General features: G+C 44.6%; 1 protein-coding gene and 1 non-coding gene across 4 annotated transcripts in view; one reads left to right on the plus strand and one right to left on the minus strand.

Annotated features, from left to right (window-relative positions):
* The window catches only part of DNAJB6 (DnaJ heat shock protein family (Hsp40) member B6), a 74,315-nt gene that overhangs the window by 10,718 nt on the left and 43,289 nt on the right, over positions 1-20,308 (minus strand). For 2 of the 3 annotated variants that reach the window (XM_041751773.1, XM_041751774.1), the window contains exons 6-8: positions 15,439-15,570; positions 13,299-13,440; positions 12,678-12,748 (exon numbers count right to left, since the gene is read on the minus strand). In XM_041751773.1, the coding sequence (XP_041607707.1) occupies positions 12,678-12,748; positions 13,299-13,440; positions 15,439-15,570 (345 nt within the window). Of the gene's footprint in view, positions 1-11,956; positions 12,749-13,298; positions 13,441-15,438; positions 15,571-20,308 lie in introns of those variants that run through there. The other variant, XM_041751776.1, reaches the window with a different exon arrangement.
* LOC121490222 lies at positions 6,771-6,877 on the plus strand. The gene has a single exon (XR_005987550.1). It is a non-coding gene; the product is annotated as a U6 spliceosomal RNA (small nuclear RNA).

Below are 20,308 nucleotides of genomic sequence, written 5' to 3' on the forward strand. Positions count from 1 at the left end.
ACCCCAACTGTCCTGGCCTCGTGGTGACAAAATAGGGAGCTTCTGAGGGAGGGGTGGTCCTACAGGATTGGACCCAGCCTTACCTCACCCCAATTTTAAAGCAGCCTCATCTCCTCCCCCTACACACTAGACCTAGACCCAGCACCTGCCATGGAAATCAGTGCCTGGGTGAGAGCACACCTCCCCCCAGCCCCCTCTTCAGAGGGTCTGCTCCAGCAAGGCTGACCAAAACCCAGACCAAAGCCCAGTGACGCTGAAGAGCCAGGTCGGGGGAGTTCCCACTGCCAGGCCAGGTCCTCAGGCAGCAGCCGCTGGGTCAGGTGGCCTGGGGAGGGGTCACTCACCCAAGCCATGATGACAAGCACGAATCCCCACAGTGCCCTGGCACAACCCTACAACCCTCCGAGATAAAACGGGTGATCACTGCATCCCTACCTCACCCCCTAAGCCAGTGTCATGCTTCCTGAAAGCCACGGCTTTGACTTCTTCCCACGCCGTTTCCCACACGCTCTGTACTAGCTCATTATTCGCTAAACTCTTCCTCTTCTGTGGCATTTATGACCACTGTTCAAACAACTTGAGCTGGTCGGTTTGTGCTGAATGAAGGTAATAACAAATTAGTTGGAAAAAAATAGTAAGTCACATCTAGTTTCACATCCCATTTTGGTAGACGCTCTGCATGCCTTTTTTCTTGTGCATGAATTAACTGACCTTTATGTTGCTCCTGACAGTCCAAGCATCTTTTTTCATTTGGAAAACTAAATATATACCAGAATCAGTCCTGCCCCTAGCACCAAGTTATAAAATTTGAAAACAAACACACGGGCTGCCAGTGTCCCAGGCCAAAGCACACTGAAATCATCGGGAAGCTATGAAAGGAATGTTCGGCAGCTGCTCCGTGTACACAGCCGTCCTGTCAAATGCCTCCGTTCTTTCCCCAAATGGAGTCCAGATACAGTGAGCGGCAAGCTGGCTTGATAATATGCAAATGAAAACAAACTTCCATAGATAAAAACAGGATCACTTTTCCCAAATAAGTACAATCCAAGAGGCCTTGGTGCTGGCCGCTTTCTTGCAAGGGCAGCGTGTCAATCCCATACTTACTCAAATCATGAATACTGCCAACATAACGTGAGATTACACAAACATCCAAAAATGTACCTCTGGCCCATTGGGGGACTCCTTCAAAGCTCAGGGCCTGGGGACCAGCGTGGGACGCAGCTCCTGTTATTACAGCCTCAGAACACGGTGCCATGATGAGGTCAGGGCCGCCAACCTCGTGCCCTGCAAATCCATAGCACAGAGGACCACCGGCCAGTGGGCAACAGCCCCGAGGAAGGCAAAAAGAGATGAGGGAACGCCACAGGGAGCAGCACAGACTGTGATGTGACCGGGACACGGTACCAAGTGGACCAGAGGCACAAGACAGATTCTACAAGGCCTCCTAAGCCAACGCAGCCTGAGCACCAGCCAACAGGTGGACACATGACACAGAGACAATGTGCAGGCCACACCCAGGAGGCAGACAGGTGTGCTGGCTCATTAGGGGAGGCAAGGACTACTTGTCAAAGTAATGGGACCCCGATTCCATGAAGGGAAACCATCACGGGGATGCCCAGCCCTGGCTGGGGGGGCTGCGGTGCCAGGAGCAGGGAGGTGCCCACGGGTCCGGGGCTAAGGCCAGGAGCACACACAGGAAGTTCCTGCTGGGGCCCCGGCACAGAAGATGAAGAGTGCATGGGACCCCACGCCAGGGGCCACAACGAGGCAGCCTATGAGGGTGTGGAGGCCCCAGTGCCACGGGCTTCCCTCCAGCTCTGAGCACGTATCAGAACTCCTGACCGTGTCCCCATATCCCCACACCGGCCTCCATGACCTGCCGGGCCGTGTGGCCGCAGGGCCTGGCAAGCAGCGGAGGGTCCTCGACGGGCCTCTGCTGGGACCTCAGATGCTCGGCAGCAGTGTAGGCCTGATGACGTCGGTTACGGCACAGGGCAGCTTAGCAGCCTCCTGAGGCCCACGCAGCTCCAGCTCTGGATCCCTCCACTAGCAGAAGTGCCCCCTGGGGCACGCACATGCGGGTCAGGGAGGACTGGGCTGGAACCCACAGCCCCAGCAGCAAGCGTGCGTGTCACAGGTCCACCCGACAGGGCTGCAGGGCCTAAACACGGGGTCGTCACGATTACCCCATCACCACACCCTGTGGTGTCCAGGGGGTCAGAGGACAATTGTGATGGACACTGAAGAATACAGGGGCATGCTAGGGCTTCTTCACTATCTGGGCTCATCTGGAGTCAACTCAGCCTCCTCCCTGGAGCCCACCCCCTCTCGAGGGGATCCTGCCTAAACCCCCGCTGCAGGAGGCTGCCAGGCCCCATGTACACCCTGCCCAGGGCAGAAGATGGAGACGATGTGCAGAAAGCAAGCAGTGTGGAAGGTGGAAGGCCAGCTGTGCCCAGCCACCCTGAGGCCCCTGCAGTGACCCTGGTGGAGGTCTCGGGGCCACACTGCCCTAACTCTAGCTGCAGCAGGGACTCCAGAGGACGGGGTCCGTGTGGGCAAAGGGAAGGAACCTGCCACCTAAGCGGTGACTCATGTGGAAGGAGCTATAAACGCTACCCTCCCCACCAGGCTGGACCACGCGCGGGCCTGGCCTCATTAACCATGGGTCTAGAGCAGGCCTCCTGCCAAGACGAAGGCAGCGGACTTGATTAACAGTAACTAAAGTCGATCCTGGAAAGACACCTTATACGACACAATGAACATTCTATTTCCACAGGTTTGCATATTCATAAAATCTGGTTTCCCTGAAGACATGCAGTTCAAGCCACAAATTCCTAGTTTCTACTCAAAGTGACTCAGTGTTCTATGAAATACATCTGTTACATCTTTCAAAAGCCTATTTTAGATGAAGCGTCTGTGCCACAGACTCCTGCAGTTGTTTTCATCACATCTCACACCATGAGTAGCCCCCAGGGGCTACAAAGCACTCCCACCCCCACCCCGCCCAATAGGAAAAGGCTCAAGTGGCACCAGTCCCCAGCAAAGTCTCCCTTCGCCAGGGCATCACTGCGGTGCCGGGGGCCCAAACTCGGCTCCTGTGTCCACACCACACCAGCCGTGAGTGAACATGACTCACTAGTAACATTCCCATGAGATTCTCTATAAGAGAAAATGTAAAGCAAAACTAAAGGACATACGAATTTTAAAAGTCGGTTACACAGAGGACCATGAATGCGTGTTACAGGCGTTGCACTGGGCCCTGCTGTGCACAGTATGGCACACTGGAGGCACTGAGGCACTTCTCTCAGGTCGAAGTCCACCCCAGGCCATGCCGCTCAGAAGGCTGAGCCTTTCAATTGCACTTCCAACCCTAGCATGGCCCACGGGCAGGCCCATCCCTGGTCTGCCCTGTCACGCTGTAACTGAGTTGAGAGCCAAGGTATTCCCTCTTTAAAAATTCGTCCTTAATGGAGTTATTCACTATAGGGAGAATTGTGATCTGTGATCTTAAAAAAAAAAAAAAAAACCCGAAGGCAAATTATTAAGAAATCACAACTCACAGTGGAGAAAGGACAGAAGACTTTCATGTGAGAAAATAAAAATGAGACTCCATAACTTCACTTGAAAATTCTAGATGGGTTAATATTTTAAACGTCTATAGAAGGTGAATAATACAGGGACAGAAATAACTAAACCAGAAAAGGAAAAACCCCAGCAAAATAAAGTTCACAGAATCGACTAGGCAAAAACTTGCAGTTTCTGAACACTTCCTCCCAAACAGGTGTTTCATATTTTCCAGGCTGTGTTTTGAATGGAAATAAAAGCACAATAGACTTAAAATCAGCAAAAATGAAGACTGTTTTATACATTGAACTCAGAAGTCAACTTAAAAACTCACATTTGTGAAAAAAGCTGTAAAGAAAAATTCAGACATGCAACTCACAAAGAGAATGGGAAGAAAAACGATTAAAATTAGGTATCTGGGGCAGCTCTGGTGGCGCAGCGGTTTAGCGCCGCCTGCAGCCCAGGGCATGATCCTGGAGACCCGGGATCGAGTCCCGTGTCGGGCTCCCTGCATGGAGCCTGCTTCTCCCTCTGCCTGTGTCTCTCTGCCTGTGTGTGTGTTTGTGTGTGTGTGTGTGTCTCTCTCTATGAATGAATAAATAAAATCTTTAAAAAAAAAAAAAAAAACTAAGTATCTGGGGATACCCGGGTGGCTCCATGCAGGAGCATCTGCCTTTAGCTCAGGGTCTGATTCCGGGGTCCCGAGATACAGTCCCACATCAGGCTCACTGCAGGGAGCCTGCTTCTCCCTCTGCCTGTCTCTGCCTCTCTCTGTCTCTCATGAATTAATAAATAAAATCTTTTAAAAATTAAGTATCTGTTAATAAACAGGAAAACTCTAAAAGCTACTATTTCTAGAAGGACTAAAATAAAACAGGTAAGCACTCACGGGGAAAAAAAAAGTCTCTCAGCTCAAGTGGACCACCCCTCCCTAGCCTCAACGGGATGGACATGCTCAATGCAAACACAACTCACTCAACCGACAAGGAGAAAAACAAATCAAACAGCGGAAAATTTTCAAGACCTCAGTAACTGGAAAACCTGCCAGGACCAGAGGACTTGACAGGCAAGGCACTGATTCTCGTGGGGACAGAAGAGCACAGACTGCTTCTCAGTGAAACAAAGATCCAGGCCACACTGTCCTGCACACGCTGGACCCTGGGGACTTCAAGTCACAGAATCCTGCATCAGCAGCCAGCTTTCTCCTTCAACAGGATGGAATAGCAGCACATAACCCCACAAAGCCAACCACTAAAACCAGCCTACTAGACGAACCACCCCTGTCAGTATTCATAATTAAATAAGACAAAATGGGGGGACAGGGGCTAAGAGAAAACTAGTAGGGCTTTCTATCTATAAAAAATAGGTACCTTTAAAAAAAGAGTAAGCTAATGGACGCCTGTGGGGCTCAGTCGGTGAAGCATCCGACTCTTGGTTTCAGTCCAGGTCATGATCTCAGGGTGGTGGGGTTGAGCCCGTTGTTTGGCTCGGCGCTGAGCATGGAGGCAACTTGAGATGGCCTCTCCTTCTGCCTTTCTCCCACCTCTAAAATAGAATAACCCAAGAGTACAGTGAAGCGACCAGATGAAAGGCAATATAAGAACTTATTTTCTCAAAGACAACAACCAATTAGGAAAGGATGGGGAGGAGCTGGCGTTGACTGCCTTTCACCCAAGACAGGTTTGGAGGAGGAGCTGCCCTTGCCGGTAACCACAGCAACCGATACAGGGTACTCCTGGCATAAAATACCAGAAGGAGAGAGGAATCCCATAACAGCCACACGTCTAACAGAATGCGCAAGAGCGGAATACGGAAAGAAACCTGGAGAAAGGGGGTCCCTGGGTGGCTCAGTGGTTTGGCACCTGCCTTTGGTCCAGGGCGTGATCCTGGAGTCCCGGGATCAAGTCCCACATTGGGCTCCCTGCATGGAGCCTGCTTCTTCCTCTGCCCCTCTGTGTGTGTGTGTCTCTCGTGAATAAATAAAATCTTAAAAAAAAAAAAAAAAGAAAGAAAGAAAGAAACCTGGGGCAAAGTCCATGTAAACTAAAGGAGCAGAAATATGTGTGAAAGCACAAGAAAACAACAAAAAACCGTGCTGTTAAACCGAGGCCAAAACAGAGACACCTTTCTGGGGAAGAACAAAGTGACTACACAGTAAGGCCGATGAACCACAGGCCCTGCAAGGAACCATCCCCTCAACGGAGCAGGCCAAGGACGAAGCAAGCACCACAATGGGAACCTCCAGAACCCCCCCCACCTGGAAGAGCACACCTTATACTCCAGCCAATTAACTGAAGAAATGCACATTTCAGAAATCATTAACAGTCTTTATAAGTTATGTGAGGAAGCCACGGACGACGGAAAAGTGGTCTCTGTGTAAAGTGATGCCATTTTTCATGCACACATTTCAACCCAAATATTCAACTTCTAGAAACCTAATTTAGTGTAACTACTCCTACTGGAAGTTTGGGTTAAGAACCGCAAACCTTATGGGGAGAAAATACAGCCACATTCTGCTGGGGTTCACAAGACAATCAGGCCAAGACCACAAGGGGCTCAAGAGGCACACCAGCACATACCACGCGTAGGCTCAACTGTCCAACCCCTGCTTGACAGAGGACCATGGGAACATTTCCTCATGCCTTCCCAATGCCCTCAAACACATGATTGCAGCTCAACAGACTTTGCATGGACCCTTCAAGTGGTCCACGGGACACGGATGAGAGAGAGACAAGGAGAGATGGTGGACAGGACACACTGAGCCCACTGCTCATTCTCTTCCAGCTTTGGATTTAATGTTATCAGTGCTCTGGCAACCTATCAAACAACCCCTAAGTCTCAGATAAGAGGTCATCTGCTCAGGCTTGGGGTTGATGAGCAGCCACGTTCCTAACCTAGGGGCGGGCACAGTGGCTCGGCAGCCTGTCTTCACGAAGCCCTCAGCACGTCCTCCCTGCCACCTCAATGCCAAAGAGGGTCAAGTATGCCACGGGGGCAGTTGGAGGAGATGTTGACTGAACACCTTTGTTCCGGTGGTTCCAATTTCTCTAGTATCTTTGTTAACATATGTAAGTATATGGTGCATATAACATTGTGTATTCATAACATTCAGGATGGAACAACCGATCGATACTGGAAAATACTAGTACTTAGTACCTTCTCAAGGAAATTTACCGCTGAATGATAGGCTGTAAAGTCACTAGATGCTCACTTCAGCAGCACACAGACTAAGACTGGAATGACACAGAGAAGATTAACATGGCCCCTGATCAAGGAGGACATGCAGATTCGTAAAGTGCTCCGTAGTTCAATGAACCCAAGGGAAAGGAAGGAAAAATAAGACAAAAACAGAAAAAGACAAACTGTAAGAGACTCTTAACTCTAGGAAACTGAGAGTTGGGGGGGGGGGGGGCGGGCAGGGGGGAGTAACTAGGTGATGCGATGAGCACTGGGTGTTATATGCAACTGAAGAATCACTCAACTCTACCCCTGAAACTAATACTAGTTTAGTAACTACCTAGTTAACTACCTTGAAAAAAGAGGTGCGTGGGTGGTTCAGCTGACTGCTTTCAGCTCAGGTCCTGATCTCCTGGTCCTGGGATGAGTCCAGTATCCAGCTCCCTGCTCAGCAGGGGGTTGGGGGAGGCCTGCTTTTCCCTCTCTCTCTGTGCTCACCTCTCACTCTCAAACAAATTTAAAAAAAAATAAAAACGAATTAAAAAAAAAAAGAATTGTTTAGGAAAGAAACACAACTATGACTTAGCACATATGTTGAGAATTCTATACATACAGGAATATTGGTGTACTAATACTCAAAACCATCATTAACTCTATTATTATGAAAAACAAAATGGGGAAAATCCCTGAGAAGCCTCACGCAGGCTTTAGACTCCAAGTACTATGTCACCAAGTGCTTGTCTGGGGACAGCAGGAGGACAGTGCCAGGAGCCATCTGCTTAGGCTGTCATTCCGCCAACATGTCCGGCAGCCTCCATTAAAGACAGAAATCTAACCAATATCCTATGACCCACCCAGCGCTGCCGAAGCAGCTGGTGCACTCAGTTGTGTCTATGGGCAGGAGGTGGGCGCGGGTGAGGGAGACAAGGGTGCAGAGCAGAGGGTCATGCCCCAGGGTTAGCAAGTAAGGTGGTCTTCCCAAAGCAGGAAAAAGGAACCAATCAGACTCTGCAACATCACTCCAGCTCAAAGGGGCTTTGGCAAGGCTCCCTGCTACCTGCTAGGAAAGGCCTGTGTTCTCCACGTTCTATCTTTGTGTGGAGTGCTTTCAGTATCAGGATGCAAACTCCAGCGGTCAAAGAGGAGGGTGGGGTGGTGAGATGGAGCATGATGGCAAGACCCACTCTCCTGACACACATCAAGCCCGTCTGTAATAAACTGCAGTTTACTAGATAAGGAAACTCAACGTTTACTATTCAGGGGTCCACACGGCAAAGAAATATCATAAACCAAGATGCACCCCAAGCCCTACCAAACCAGACCTGGTCATTCCTTGGCATGAAGGACCAAGGGACGATGCTCCCCAGGTCAAAAAGGAGGAACGGAGAGGGACAGCAACCCCACATCAGGCTCAGGAAGCAGTGCCCCCAAGGGCCGCGATTCTCGTGGTGGTTGCACTGTGTTCCAACAGCAGGAAAGGGTCAAGAGTGCAGTCGGGGTTCCCCAATAAATGACTCACCCACCCAGGTAGTCTGAGATTGCCTAACACAAGGGCAAGAAGACAGTATGTGGGATCCCTGGGTGGCGCAGCGGTTTGGCGTCTGCCTTTGGCCCAGGGCGTGATCCTGGAGACCCGGGATCGAATCCCACATCGGGCTCCCGGTGCATGGAGCCTGCTTCTCCCTCTGCCTCTCTCTCTCTCTGTGACTATCATAAATAAATAAAAATTTTTAAAAAGTTTTTTAATTTAAAAAAAAAAAAGGGGATCCCTGGGTGGCGCAGCGGTTTAGCCCCTGCCTTTGGCCCAGGGCGCGATCCTGGAGACCCGGGATCGAATCCCACATCAGGCTCCCGGTGCATGGAGCCTGCTTCTCCCTCTGCCTGTGTCTCTGCCTCTCTCTCTCTCACTGTGTGCCTATCATAAATAAATTAAAAAAAAAAAAAAAAAAAAAAAAAAAATTTAAAAAAAAAAAAAAAAAAAAGACAGTATGTGCCACCCAAGGGTGAAGAGCAGGCTGATGGGCCTCTTGGTAGACATCCGCTTCTCCCTAACAAGCAAAACTCTGAAGTCCCAGCTAGTTCTGGTCTCTGGAAATCAGTGATCACTGTGACTTCCAGATTTGATTATACTGTTAAGAACAGTTAAAAAAAAAAAAAAAAAAGAACTTGTAATTTTCCCTCCCCCGACCCTCTCAAATCTCAAGGTGTAGTAACTGAGCCAAAAGAAAAGTATCTGGCCTATAGCAGCCCCAACTGTTAGTCATACTAGAGAGCCAAGGTCTACATCTAATTAATGAAACTCACAACTCAACTCACCACTGATGAAGCAAGAACAGAAAGTCATCCACGTGACCAGACTGGGAAAAGGATCGAAAACCAAAGTGAAGCATTATTACATTGAATATAAGGACACAGGAAATCTTGGAGAATAATTTAGGCCAGTGTTTCTTTAAGGACCTGCATCATTTAATCACCCAATGTTCAAGTACTGACCACCTCAAAAACACCTAAGATGTAACAGAATCGCGTATCTGCATTTTTTTTAATATAAGCCATTGAGATCATACATAGGTCAACCCCTCTTGACCACACAGTATCAAGTGTTCAAATTTACTAAGCTATTCTGTGCTTGAATACCTCCAGAGATGGTAACAACTACCTCCACCCTGTTACTGAGCGTGCGGATGGCTAACTTTTGTCACTACCGAGAAGCAACAGCAGACACAATAAAACCAATTGTAAATTACTGGATTCTCTTAAAATAAAAGCATATTCAGTAACTTAAGTAATGCTTCAAAGAAAAACAAGAATAGCAGTCCCTGAAGAAGGTAGTGATAGCTAGTAGGTAGGTCATTCAAGGAGCAATTTTAAATGTTTAGAAGATAATAAACAGAAATGACAATTGATTGGAAACATGCTATCCCCCCCCCAAGCTTTGCCATTCTGTATGGAACAGACTTCAACAGACTAGGTACACAAATTCTAAGAGTAACTTTAGTAAAATCTAAAGCTAACTCTATAGAGTTAGAGCCTGGGTGGCTCAGTGGTTGAGTGTCTGCCTTTGGCTCTGGGTGTGATCTCAATGGTCCTAGGATCGGATCCAACATTGGGCTCCCCACAGGAAGCCGCCTTCTCCCTCTGCGGGTCTCTCATGAGTCAATAAATAAAATCTTTAAAAAAAAAAAAAGCTAACTCTACAAACTTCCACAATCTATCCTTGAAAGAACTTCACAAAAAAGAGAGAGAAAGAAAAAGAACGAAAGAGAGAGAAAGAAAAGAAAGAAAAGAAAAGAAAAGAAAAGAAAAGAAAAGAAAAGAAAAGAAAAGAAAAGAAAAGAAAAGAAAAGAAAAGAAAAAGAGGACACACAAATCACCATTCATATAACACTGCATTATAAAGTTACTGGGTTTTCCAAACTCACATCTGGGTCCTCTGGAGCTGTAAAGGGCAGGAACAGGAGGCAAAATCCATCTGAACTCAATCAAACCAACAGAGGAATACCATGTGGAGCTAAAGGGAAATACAGCAGCCTTGACATCCCCTCAAAACTTTGCTTTGGAGAATTAAAACCAAAGATGTCCCATCTTCAAAGACCCTAAGGATTCCTGTCCCCCAAAACATGAAGCACACACAAAACAGGACATAGATCATGTGAAACAGACTGTGCACACTGGATGCAGGCCCTTCAAGGCAGGCACTCCGCCCTCCTGTTTACAGAGGCACCCAAGACTCCAGAAACACAAAGAAGTGCAGAGACCAGCACGTGACCAAACCAGCAAAATGTGCATCACAAGCTCTTCTTGAGCATCATTCCTCATGTGAGTGATGTTGCTGATTGATGCCGGGAAGATGCCTCGTGGCTCCAGGCTCAGGGGTCAGTGACTACCTTAAATACCTCAGCAACAGCCAAGTTCTTCACCCTATCCACAAATTTATAAAATGAACACTCCCAGCAACAACACAAGTGCAAAACAAAGGTCATGTTCTCAAATGCCAATGAACATTTGACTGGGATGCTCCCCACAAAGAAATTTCAGCAGAAAGCCCCTTTGGAAGCCAGGAACCTCGTGTCTGTACCATTCATAGTGAGGGAAGAAGCGCACCCAACAGTCTCCAGTACCCACCCCCCCCCCAAGAGGCTGACAATGGCAAACCACAGTCCCAGTGCAATGCCTCCCAGGAAGCTCTACTGGAGGATTAGACAAGACTTCTCATCAAGCACCTGGTGTCCCTACGGGACCATCAACCTGCTCCACCCCACAACCCTTTAATGACAACTATAAAATTCCACATGTTTAGTTCCAAATACTTACTGCAGTTTCTCAATGACAGAGAGATCATCTATTCTAACAGCATAAACAGAAATAAGCTTTCAAATATCAGAATTTCAGTTTGTAAACTTCCATTTTACAGGGGCCCTTTCTGTGTGACATACCTCCATGCCTCTCTTATCTAGAGGCGGAGAGCTAGGACAGCACACTCTACCTTTCATGGCTTCCCTTAGTACAACTGTCTTTGAGAACTTATACTTAATTCTGTAGTGCTTTCTTTAGAATAAATTTCTATGAATCTTCTAAAATATTATTTGTTGTCAACAAAAATACATTTGATTCTGTAAAGACTGTATGGTAGTTGGGCAATTTCCATATGCCTTCCGAATGGGCCCGCAGAGAAATGTGTCTGTCGTGAAGGAACTACCCTTGCTCCTGTCCTTCTGGCAGGACCATACTGCTTTACCCAAAACAAAGCTACTCAAGTCCAGTTTAACATTCCTCTGGCTGGAATTCTAGTTGTCAATGGTTGGCTATGACAGATTTTACACGTTGAAAAACAAAGAAGACCTTTATTTTTGTTCACATCTATGTCACCCCATTACTTTGCCACATGTATCACATTTTTAAATGAGCCACCATCAAACTTACCCCAAAAAACTAGAAACTACTTGGAAGGAATGAAAAAGTTATATAGCTATTTCTTCCTTCCCCATAAAAATGTTACCATAGGAGAAGCTTCAATAAATTGCTAATCATTATATAACATAAATAGAAAAATCTTCATAAACCCTCCAAATATACTGAGGAAAAGAAATACATGTAACTTTGTTTTGGCATCCACCTCGAGGAACAGAAATAACAATAATGAAGTGACACTGGAAGCCCAGGAACAAAATCATACACAGACACAAGAAGGCTACAGGCCCCACTCAGAAAAGAATGCACCAAACACATTCGCATTTATTTTTTTTTTAAGCAAATGACAAAGACCCAGTTTACCAGCTTTACTTTTTTTTAAACCTAAGCTTAACATTACATATTTAAACAATTGTCAAATCTTACTAAGTTGCCAGCGTTCATGCACGACTAGAAAAACATCCTCAATTTATATTAAACGAGAAATGTATTACCATTAATGCATTAATATCTCTCACTACTAAATACTGAAAAAATTTGAAATTATTTTTGTGGAAGATTCATCCTGGCAATGTTAATTTCACAGCAGGCTGACTCTACTTGGCTCACGTTTCAAACACAATGGAAAAGCAGGTCCGTGCTGGTGTTAGTGTACGAAAGAGTCACGGCCACCTTGGATTATGTTTAATAAAAAAGCAAAGTGCATACAGAGATTTACAACAATTTTTAAAGACAAAAAAAACAAAAACAAAAACAAAAACAAAACAAAACAAAAAAAACCCCCAAACAATGGTCCTATTATGTGGTCCCAACAATAAACTCAAAAGTCTATGACAAATAGGGCTCCGATGAGCTGTGTATAAATACTTTAGATTAGGTACAGTTATACTGAAAGTTGAGTTCGTTTGAAATCTTCAAAAAAAAGCGTTCCTGTCAGTCCTCAATGGTGCCCGTTACAGCTAACATTTCTGCTACACGCGTGCGTTGTTACTTGCTATCCAAGCGTAGCAGCTGCTCCTTACCATTTATCGTTAAGGACTTTAACTGGCCGTTCTCTTCAACTTCTACTCTTTCTTCACCATTCTCCACAATTCTGAAAGATAAATTGCATTTCAAACTGTTTTTAAAGTCAGTACACACAAACTGTTTTAAAAAAGCATAATTCCCACTGACGTAGATCAAACCACAAATTTTGAGGGTTAAAATACACAGCTAAAAGCAACCTACTGATAAGACTTCTTTCTTAAAATACATTTATTCTAACAGATAAAAGCTCTGTCTCAGATACTACACAACTGAACACTACATACGTGCACATGTACCAATAATGAAAACAGTAAATGTTTACTGGTTTTTGATTTTATCATTCTAGCAGTGCTAAACCAAAATTACTAGGTATTACTGTTACTGCATATTTTAAATGTGGCTCTAAATAAAGATTACTTCTCATATGTAACATTAAGCAGCAGTTTAAAAGGGAAAGCTCTAATTCAGACATTGAAAATAAAAGATCCCACCGGTGCCAGATTTAACATACAACCTGTACTTCGCACTCGGGGGCGGGAGGGGTTGGCAAAGGAAACATGGCACCATGAAACATTCTACCTACTTATTTAAAAAGTGTATCTAGATAACCACTGTACCTCTTTGTAGTGATTTTTCTGCCATTAACCATTTTAGTAGAAGTGGATATAGATTTGAAGTTGCCCATCCCACTACCACCAAATGTCGTGGAAGAGAATGAAGTGAGGCCCCCGTGACCTGGTGATGCGAAGGAAGTAAATCCTGTGGGAAGACAGGAAGATTAGAGACCAATATGTCCATTACTAATATAACGCAAGTATGAGTAACAGGAAAACCACAGGGCAACAGAGCAAACCAAGGAGAGCTGAGCCGAAGCAGAGCGGCCACAGAACCATGAGGAGGAGGGAGGAGGGCAGGTGCTCCTCTGGATGTTGGATAACAGGATAACCCCCCACCCCCCAGGCATTCCTGGGTTCTATTTCCTCTCCTGTCTCCCTTACCCAGCACTGTCCTGAGCCCACTGGCATCTCACCCTAGTTACAGGCGACCAACTCGGCACTACGCACCACAGAGTAGGATGGCAATATGTGTTATGTTGCAGGACAGAGCAGCTTCGCCAGCACAGAATGCCAACCCAACCTGCTTACCTTCTCCTTGCAATGGGACCATGTAAGGGGTCAAACTCTGAATTATTAAAAACCTCAAGTAATTTTAGAAAGAATATTGCCAACCATTACTGAAAAAGTACAGATCTACATAATTCATTTGTGGACAACATTCTCATTTATGGCAATCACACTACGATGCTAAAAAAAATCCCTGATTTCCACAAGTTACACTAAAGCTAACCAACATACTGAGACTGTTTTACTTATTTCAAGAGCTTACTACTTGTCCCACTTTGAAAATATTTACCTAAGAACAAATCCCCGGGGCAGCCCCGGTGGCACAGCGATTTAGCGCCACCTGCAGCCTGGGGTGTGATCCTTGGGACCCGGGATTGAGTCCCCCATCAGGCTGAGTGGAGCCTGCTTCTCCCTCTGCTGTGTTTCTGTCTCTCTCTCTCTCTCTGTGTCTCTCATGAATAAATAAATAAAATCTATAAAAAAAAAAAAAATCCCCATACTCCCTCAACAAGGCTGGAAGGTCTGCACCCACACATACCTCATGACCCATCAGCCACACATTTCTTAAATCACGTACTATGTTGTTATTTTAAACCAGCTTTCTTTGACTCCCCCTTAAGCCTGAGCCAAGTCCACCTTCAGCATACCACAGATGTTCCCTAACAAAAGGGTCCGCTGTAGAGGCCACCTACAGTAGCCCTCCCTACCCAAGTCCAATCAAACCAACCATTTACATCCATGGTGCTAACACAGCACTTGAAGGGGAAGAAAACTGTGAACTTTGTGTTGCAGGGCAGCCTTCCTTAAGAAGCACTGCCAATTCCTACCATGTAGCACTTGAAATAAGAATCAGAGCATCAGAAAAAACAAGAGCTCCTCTTGAGAGGAACTATACAAAATGCAAAGAAAAGATCCTTAATCTTCAGGTAAAATATTTATATATTATGCCACATGTATGTTGCTCTGATAAGCTGCCTTTTCTTTTTAAAGATTTTATTTTTCTTAAGTAATCTCTATACCAAACGTAGGGCTCACAATCACAACCCCAAGTCACATGCTCTACTAAGACAGCCAGGTACCCAGGTGAGCTGTTTTTAAAAAGACCACTGGCCACTGTGTGTGGGCAGGGCAATCTCTCTCTCTCTCTCTCTCTCACACACACACACAAACGATTGTAAATCCCCCACCAGTGGACTCCACGTGGCCACAGACACCCACAGACTGGGTGGTGGGGGAGTGGCCAGAAGGGCTGTGTTATAGACCTACCTTCTGATCACATCACCCTGGACTCTCTTAGAATACCACTGTTTTGATAGCTGCCAAGGTTAGACAAAAAAGGAATTCAGAGAGACTGTGTACAAGTGGGTTTTTTCAGGTATTTACCCCAAATCAATTCCTTTTAAACAGAAATTTCATTAAATGTTGACCTTAGAAGTGGATTTTCAGGTAAAACATTCCTGGGAACATGGCGGGGGGGGGGGGGGGGGGGGATGTAGGTTAACAAAGCACAGACTATATACACATAAAACTACACCATGACTATTCTACAAAGGAATAAACTCAAACTGCTCTGAAAATTTATCAGTATTAATGTCTGTTCAGATATTGGACACTAAATCTAAGGATTTAATACCTGTATCAAAAGAAGAAAACCCTCCTCCAAAAGACGGAAATCCACTGAAGGCGGAGAAGAACGACCCCGTGCCTCGGTTCCTGCTCCCACGGGGGCCTCTTCGGCTCCCAAAGAAGTCCTCAAATGGATCTTCTAAACACAAAGACATAGTTTGTAAAATCTTTATATTTTTTTCATAGGAGCGCTGCAGTAAGGAGAAATGGGTTAATGCCTTATAACACATTATTCCATCAGAAGCTTAGCTAAAGAGAAACCAAAGTTCATCTAAATAATCAGCAGCTTTACTCATTAATTCAACTACAGCTAGAATACATTAAAGGAGTAAATAACCAGACTATTGATATAATCACTCTATATACAAATATAAAAATCGGATCACTAAAGTGCATATCAAACTCAGAGAGCTGTGGGGTTTTTTCTTTCAAGATTTTATTTAAATTCAAGTTAGCACATATATATCATACTGTTGGTTTCATGGAACCTGGGCTGCCTTACTCAACATAATTCAGAAATAAAAACAAAAATGGATTATTCTAACATTTGTTTACATAACACATGGAGGTTATAGCAAGTGAGGCAAAATTTGACAGCTGAGTCAAAGGGTTTAAGAATTCCATTTACTTTCTTGTAAGACAGAAGACTCAAAAACTTTTTTTTTTTAATTTTTATTTATTTATGATAGTCACAGAGAGAGAGAGAGCAAGGCAGAGACACAGGCAGAGGGAGAAGCAGGCTCCATGCACTGGGAGCCTGACGTGGGACTCGATCCCGGGTCTCCAGGATCGTGCCCTGGGTCAAAGGCAGGCGCCAAACCGCTACGCCACCCAGGGATCCCTCAAAAACATTTTAAAAAGAATTAAAGTCAAGGGAATCCCTGGGGTGGCTCGGCGGTTTAGCGCCTGCCTTTGGCTCAGGGCGTGATCCTGGAGTCCTAGGATCGGGGCCTGCGTCGGGCTCCCAGCATGGAGCCCGCCTCTCTATCATTCATAAATAAATAAATAAATAAACAAACAAACAAATAAATAAATAAATAAAAGTAAATAATAGATAAATATTTTTTGAAAAAAAAAAAGAATTAAAGTCAAATCTGAATAAATCTTAATTGGCAGACATTATCAACAATGTGCTCTATTTAAACAGAAGACTGGGACGCCTGGGTGACTCAGTAGTTGAGTGTCTGCCTTCAGCCCAGGGCATGATCCTGGAGACCCAGATAAGTCCCACATCAAGCTTCCTGCATGGAGCCTGCTTCTCCCTCTGCCTATGTCTTTGCCTCTCTCTCTCTCTCATGAATAAATAAATAAAACTTTTTAAAAAATTTTTTAAAATAAAAATAAAACAGCTAGGCACCGTGTTCTTATTAGAGATACCAAAATGCTCCTGAAAATAAAAATAAGATTAGCCCTGATATTTTTCTGGTTATCAGTTAGTGAGCTAAAAACAAAGAAATTATACAAACTTTTAAAAAATACACTGCAGCTCTGTGAATTCATTGGTGGATTTTCAGAGAAATAAAGTAATTCTGCATGAAATAAAACAAGGAACCCCAGTGGAGGGTAAGGAAAAAAAATGCATGCCAAACAGAAACACACCCCAGGCAGCACAGAAACTACAGAATCAGGGTGGTGTGTTCTGATCCATCCGGCAAGAGTGACCGAAGCATGAAAGCTCATACAGTGGGGTGGAAAAATGAAGGAAAACGAGAGTCCACATGACCAGGCACCAGGTAATGAGGACTGGCCCCACGCAGAAATGGAGGTTCACGATGCAAGAGGGCACAAACACAGATGTGGCCCCTCAGGGAACACTGCCTCGATCCGCAAAGATGCACAGGAGAGCCAGGGTAAGAACAGATGGCTGAGGAGAGCCAGGGTAAGAACAGATGGCTGGGCAAGGCAGCTTCCAGCAGGTCAGGATAAGGCCAAGGAAAGAGTGTGAATACAAAAACCTTGTTCTCGGCAGATGTTGGCTGGTCTACTTTATTTAACACTACACATCTAGGGAGATGGGCCTGAAGACACATTTAGAGAAACTGCTTACTACTGCCATCCTGAAAGCTCTAGAAAGGAGATGTCAGGGGCAGGAGGATGGCCTATGTGCAATCCCAGTACAGAGACATGGCCCCATCGGCCCCCAAAGAGACAGCGGGAGTCACAGAGGGTACGGGGTTAGAGGGGCTAACTGCTGGCAAGTCAACCCCAGACCCCTGGGGTGGCAACTTCATTCCCACCTTGCACAACTAAATGCTGCCCTTCACAAAATAATTTTTTGAAAACCATTTATAACCTACTTTGTAAATGGGGCCACACTTACAGTTCCCCGTAACGTAAGTATGAATAGAAGTTCATCACCAAACTTTACTAAAGCAGTAATACTGTGAATTTCTCCGGAGACCTTATTCAAAAAAACCCAAGCAGTCTTTAGAAAGCACTCTTTTCCTTAATACCACAGCTTAAACACCCGCAATGCCACATTTTGTCAGTTACCCTGATGTCCACCACTCACATGGAGAAACAGAAACATGACAAATGCAATTTAAGCTCATTGTGTAATTTCTGACTCTCACTTAGAAATGAACACCAAAAAAAAAAAAAAAGAAGAAGAAGAAGAAGTGAAGTGAACACCAAAAACGATGTATGCAGCCTGTTTCAGATTTCCAGGGCCCATGCAGGAATCCCCAAAACTACGCTGCTCTGCACCCCGAGACTTCATTCACAATAAATCCTACCAGGTTTGTCCTCCTAACAAACTCAGTCATAGTATCAGCAATCAAACTCTCAGCATTGTTCACTGTTCAGGGGCCACGTGGAACCACCACCAAACACATGGGCCCAAACACACACTGCTAAATGAAGGCCTGCCACCAGTACATGAGCCCATTCTTCTGAAGCTACTTCAAAAGCTGGTTTAGAAGGAGGGGTAAGGCTGGTCACTTTTCAGTTTGTATTTTCTTTTCTTTTCTTTTCTTTTTTTTTTTTTTTTTGATATTTTATCTTGGGATGCCTGGGTGGCTCCACGGTTGAGCATCTGCCTTTAGCTTAGGGCATGATCCTGCAGTCCCTGGATCGAGTCCCACATCGGGCTCCCTGCATGGAGGCTGAGGAGCCTGCTTCTCCCTCTGCCTATGTCTCTGCTCCTCTCTCTCTTTCTGTGTCTCTCATGAATAAATAAATAAATCTTTTAAAAATAAAAATGTATCTTTTATCTTATTTTGTTGTTTCTATTAATACAGCCTAATGCTTTTCTACAATTCAGGTAGTCATTTTAGTCTGTAAACTTTACCATCTTTCAAATATTAAAGTTACACAAGTTTAACCCTGGAAATGCAAAGCCTCAGTTACAACAGTCATGGTGACCTGAAGAAACATATTTTTAATATCATGCAGATGTTGTTACAAGTTACCACTGTGAAATTAGACAAATCTTTATTAAGAGATTATCTTCTCTTTCATTTTTTTTTCTTGTTCTCTTTTAAAAAGCAGTTAAGGAGTATGTAACCATGACCTTTCAAAATCTTCAACCCAAAAAAAAAAAAAACAAAAAACAAAAAAAAAAAAACAAAAAACAAAATCTTCAACCCCAAATTAAATACAATCAATTTTTAAAAACTCTTCAACCCAGCAATTCTATTTCAGAGAACATCACTCATCTCAAACATGGAAATACGTCACTGCACTAAGAGAATTCAAAGCATTAATTATGTACTAAAATTTGAAAATAACCAAATTTTCCAAAAGAGGAGGTGGTAAAATAGAGCATTTTAAATGCACATTTATATGCACATTTTTAAATGGTCATTAAAGTTTGGGCTTTAGAAAAAGGCAGAAGAGAATATTTATGTAACACACTACAATTATAATACGTGAAAAATGTTAAAGTGGATTTTTTTATTGGTAGCGAGACAAATGTTGATTATCCCTCCTTACATTTCCCAAATTCTTGAGTATATTATTTTTCAGATTAAAAAGCCTAAGTATTTTATTTATATTTTAGAAATAAATTGTAGTTAAGACAATGTAACATAATCATATACACTATCAAGTATGATTTCCCTTTCAGCCAGTGGGCATATAAACCACAGCCTGCTGAGGTGTCTGCTCAAGGCCAAGGAAATGTGGAGCATGCAGAGGAGGAACAGACCCCTGAAGGATGAAGGGTTAGGGGCGCTGACTCCCTCACACAGTCAAAAATCTGAGTTTAACTTTTTTTTTTTTTTTTAAGATTTTATTTATTTATGGGCAGCCCCGGTGGCATAGCGGTTTAGCGCTGCCTGCAGCCTGGGGTGTGATCCTGGAGACCCGGAATTGAGTCCCACATCAGGCTTCCTGCATGGAGCCTGCTTCTCCCTCTGTCTGTGTCTCTCTGCCCCTGTGTGTCTCTATGAATAAATAAACAAAATCTTTTAAAATATATATTTTATTTATTTACTCATGAGACACACTGAGAGGGAAAGGGAGAAGCAGGCTCCCTGCAGAGAACCCAATGCAGGTCTCGAACCCAGGACCCCGGGATCACGCCCTGAGCCAAAAGCAAATGCTTAACTACTGAGCCACCCAGGCGCCCCTGACTCTCCAAACGCTTATCTGCTGATAGCCTACCATTGACAGGAAGACTAGAACACTAGCCTAGAACACAGCGGATTCAGATTCTGTATGTTGTGTTACACCCCGTATTCTTTCAATAATGTAAGCTAGAGAAAACCAAATGTTAAGAAAATCCTAGATTTACAATACTGTTGTAATCTATTGAAAAAAACCTACAAAAGTGGACCTGCGCAATTCAGACCTATACTTACAAACATCCGTTTCAACCACATGCGACTCCTTAGTAGACCGCCAGGAGTGTCCCCTTTTTATTTTGTTATGGAGGT

This window comes from Vulpes lagopus, chromosome 4 (genome assembly GCF_018345385.1).
Source record: "Vulpes lagopus strain Blue_001 chromosome 4, ASM1834538v1, whole genome shotgun sequence".
NCBI lineage: Eukaryota > Metazoa > Chordata > Mammalia > Carnivora > Canidae > Vulpes > Vulpes lagopus.